Source organism: Lepeophtheirus salmonis, unplaced genomic scaffold (genome assembly GCF_016086655.4).
Source record: "Lepeophtheirus salmonis unplaced genomic scaffold, UVic_Lsal_1.4 unplaced_contig_5913_pilon, whole genome shotgun sequence".
Lineage (NCBI taxonomy): Eukaryota > Metazoa > Arthropoda > Copepoda > Siphonostomatoida > Caligidae > Lepeophtheirus > Lepeophtheirus salmonis.
Window position 1 is genome coordinate 1 of NW_027295082.1, and position 2,669 is coordinate 2,669.

Genomic DNA, 2,669 nt, shown 5'->3' on the forward strand with positions numbered 1-2,669 from the left:
ACCTGTCGAAACTTAGTGTAGCCTAGGACAGAAATATATGTATATAATAGTATCTTCATAATTCTGTATTTCAAAAATAGTACCAGACATATCAAAGTGTCAAAGATAAAAATAACATTGTAAAGCGTGTTGTTATTACTATATTAAAACACTTAGTAAGACAATAACAAATTCCAAATTTTTCTTGATAAATAAATATATTTCAATCATAAAATTGAAAAATTATGAATAAATAAATATATCACAAACAAAAAGTTCCTTCTTAGGCGTGGTATGGGGCAGGGGCAGGATGGTAAACGGGAGCAGGCTTGTAAGGAGCTGGCTTGTAGGAAGCAGGCTTAGGTTCATACTTGGGGTAAGTTGGGACACCTTCATATTTAACATCAGCGACGAATCCAGCATAGTCATCAGCGGTGTAAGTGACAGTTTGGATACGACCATCGGGAAGAGCAACTTGGTAGGATCCAGCGACAGTCTTGGCATCAGAGTTTTCCTCAGCAGAGAACTTGGTTCCGGAGTAGTCATCAGCAACACCGTATTGGAAAGCATAGGGCTTGGGTGACTCATCATAAGGAGTGGGTTTGTATGCAGGTGCTGGGTGGTAAGGAGCAGGAGCTGGATGATAGGGGGCTGGATGAGGAGCGGGATGATCTCCAAAAACGGAGGCGAGGAGAGTACAAGCAACGACGAAGCGGAACATTTTTGTTGATTGGAGTTTGAACTGAAACTGTGATTTTTTATAGGAAATACTTCCTCCTTATATACATATGCTCAAAAATATTCGGGTATTTGTTGCTTTAGCGCAGGCCTCACCCTTTTTTTTTCTATGAATATGTCTACAGATTCATAATATAAGCATTATTATTATGTAAGGAAAAATTTATCTTTGGTTTTGCAAAAAAAAAATTATAATAATAACTTCTATAAGATATGTACGTTTAAAAAACGTTATTTATTCCTTAAAGTATATTTATTATTACAGTGTTCCCTAAACTTGATTTTTGTTTTTTCGGTTTATATCGTTATTCATAATTGAAATAACAAAACTTATCACTACCATAAATATTGTTTAACAAAGAATTTAATAGCTTAGTGTTCTTATGAACGAAATATACAGATCATAATTTCCAAAATATTTATTTAACCCAATAGCCCCCTAACCATCACAAAGCATTTTTAGCTTCAGTGGAGTGCACATGATTTTATTTTTTGGCTTGGACTTTTGGAATTTGAAAAAAAAATTTTTTTTGAAAAGAAATCCAAAAATTATATTTTGCGGCAAAAAAATTGAAAAATTCAATTTTTGGATTTTTTTAAGTTATATATTTTTTTTAATTTCAAAATTCTACAGCAATCCACAAAAAATAATTTTTTGGAAATTTATTTCAGAAGTCTCTAACTACTCTTGAAAAAATTATAACATCAATATCTATTATTAAAAAATTAGGGTTATTGAAATACAAATTCATAATCCACAGCTGTTTACCTAAAATTAAATTTTACTCAAAAAAAATATAAATGTGATTTTTTTTAAATTTTCAAGTATTAAATTGTTTGGAGAAAAATGCACAAATCCATATCTATTTACCAAGAACTAAATTAAATTTCAAATATAAAATTTTTAATACAAAAATTCTAATATTAAATTTTCCAGTAAAAAACAAAAATTCTTGGATTTGGGGAGGCTACAGCCCACCACTTGTAGACAGCCTTGAGTAATATACTACCTGTAAAATATTCTTTTCGAAGTCTCAAGCAACCCTTGGAGTGCCTCCAAGTACCCAACGGGTACGCGTTAGCCACATTTGAGAACCACTTTTCTATAAGGTCCCATGCTACACGGGGAAGGGCTGGAGGGGCATAACTTTCAAACATGGCAAAATTTGTATTTTCTTATTCTTTATCATAAAATTAAAAGGACCATTGAAAACATATCAAAAAGTAAAAGTTCATCTGATCGGTGTTAATACGCGTTCATATAAATTTCTTTTTGAAGAGTTTTTAGGAATTTGAGTTGGTTTGTGATTGTTTTGTTCGTATCCTATTATCAGCGTGAGTGTTGCAGCGAAAATGTTGCTATGACAAGTAAGGGAAATATTATATGATTCTCCCAGCGGTTGAAAACTAATATGGATAATGACAACTTAAGATTTTAAAGATGTATCTTTAGAGCAAGTGATCTCTATTAAATTGCCTTTACAACTACGAAATCTTGCTTAATCACTCTAGTTTTCATATCATCCTAGCTTAACTATAGTTTTCCCCAGAAAAAATTGGTTCTACATGTGTGTCCACAGGGTGGATGGCCTGTATCCCCCTCCCAAATAAAAAAAATGAAAGAATGTTTACCTTTTACTAGAAAATTTAATTTTTCAAATGGATGTCCAAAAAGTTTAAGTTTCTGTGCATAGCTATGAATTTATGAAATTTTTCGCCAAAAAATGAATATTTAAAATTTTAATTTTTTGAGAATATCTTTTAATTTTTGGTTTTTTTTCTCAAAAAATTTAATAATTTTAATTTGATTCTTGAATATGTTTTCCCAAAAATTAAATATTTGAAATTTTTACCCAAAAAAATTAATTTTCAATTGAAAAAAAAAAAAATCAAAAAACCAAGCACTCCCCAAAATATAATCCTGTGGAGACCCAAGTTCTAGATTAAAGTCA

General features: G+C 30.9%; 1 protein-coding gene across 1 annotated transcript; it reads right to left on the reverse strand.

The window, feature by feature from the left end:
- Positions 1-178: 178 nt before the first annotated feature.
- LOC121131429 (uncharacterized) lies at positions 179-739 on the reverse strand. Its single transcript, XM_040726871.2, has one exon. It carries the CDS (start codon positions 698-700, stop codon positions 263-265), a length of 438 nt encoding a protein of 145 aa, XP_040582805.1. The 5' UTR covers positions 701-739; the 3' UTR covers positions 179-262.
- Between the last annotated feature and the right edge of the window lie 1,930 nt (positions 740-2,669).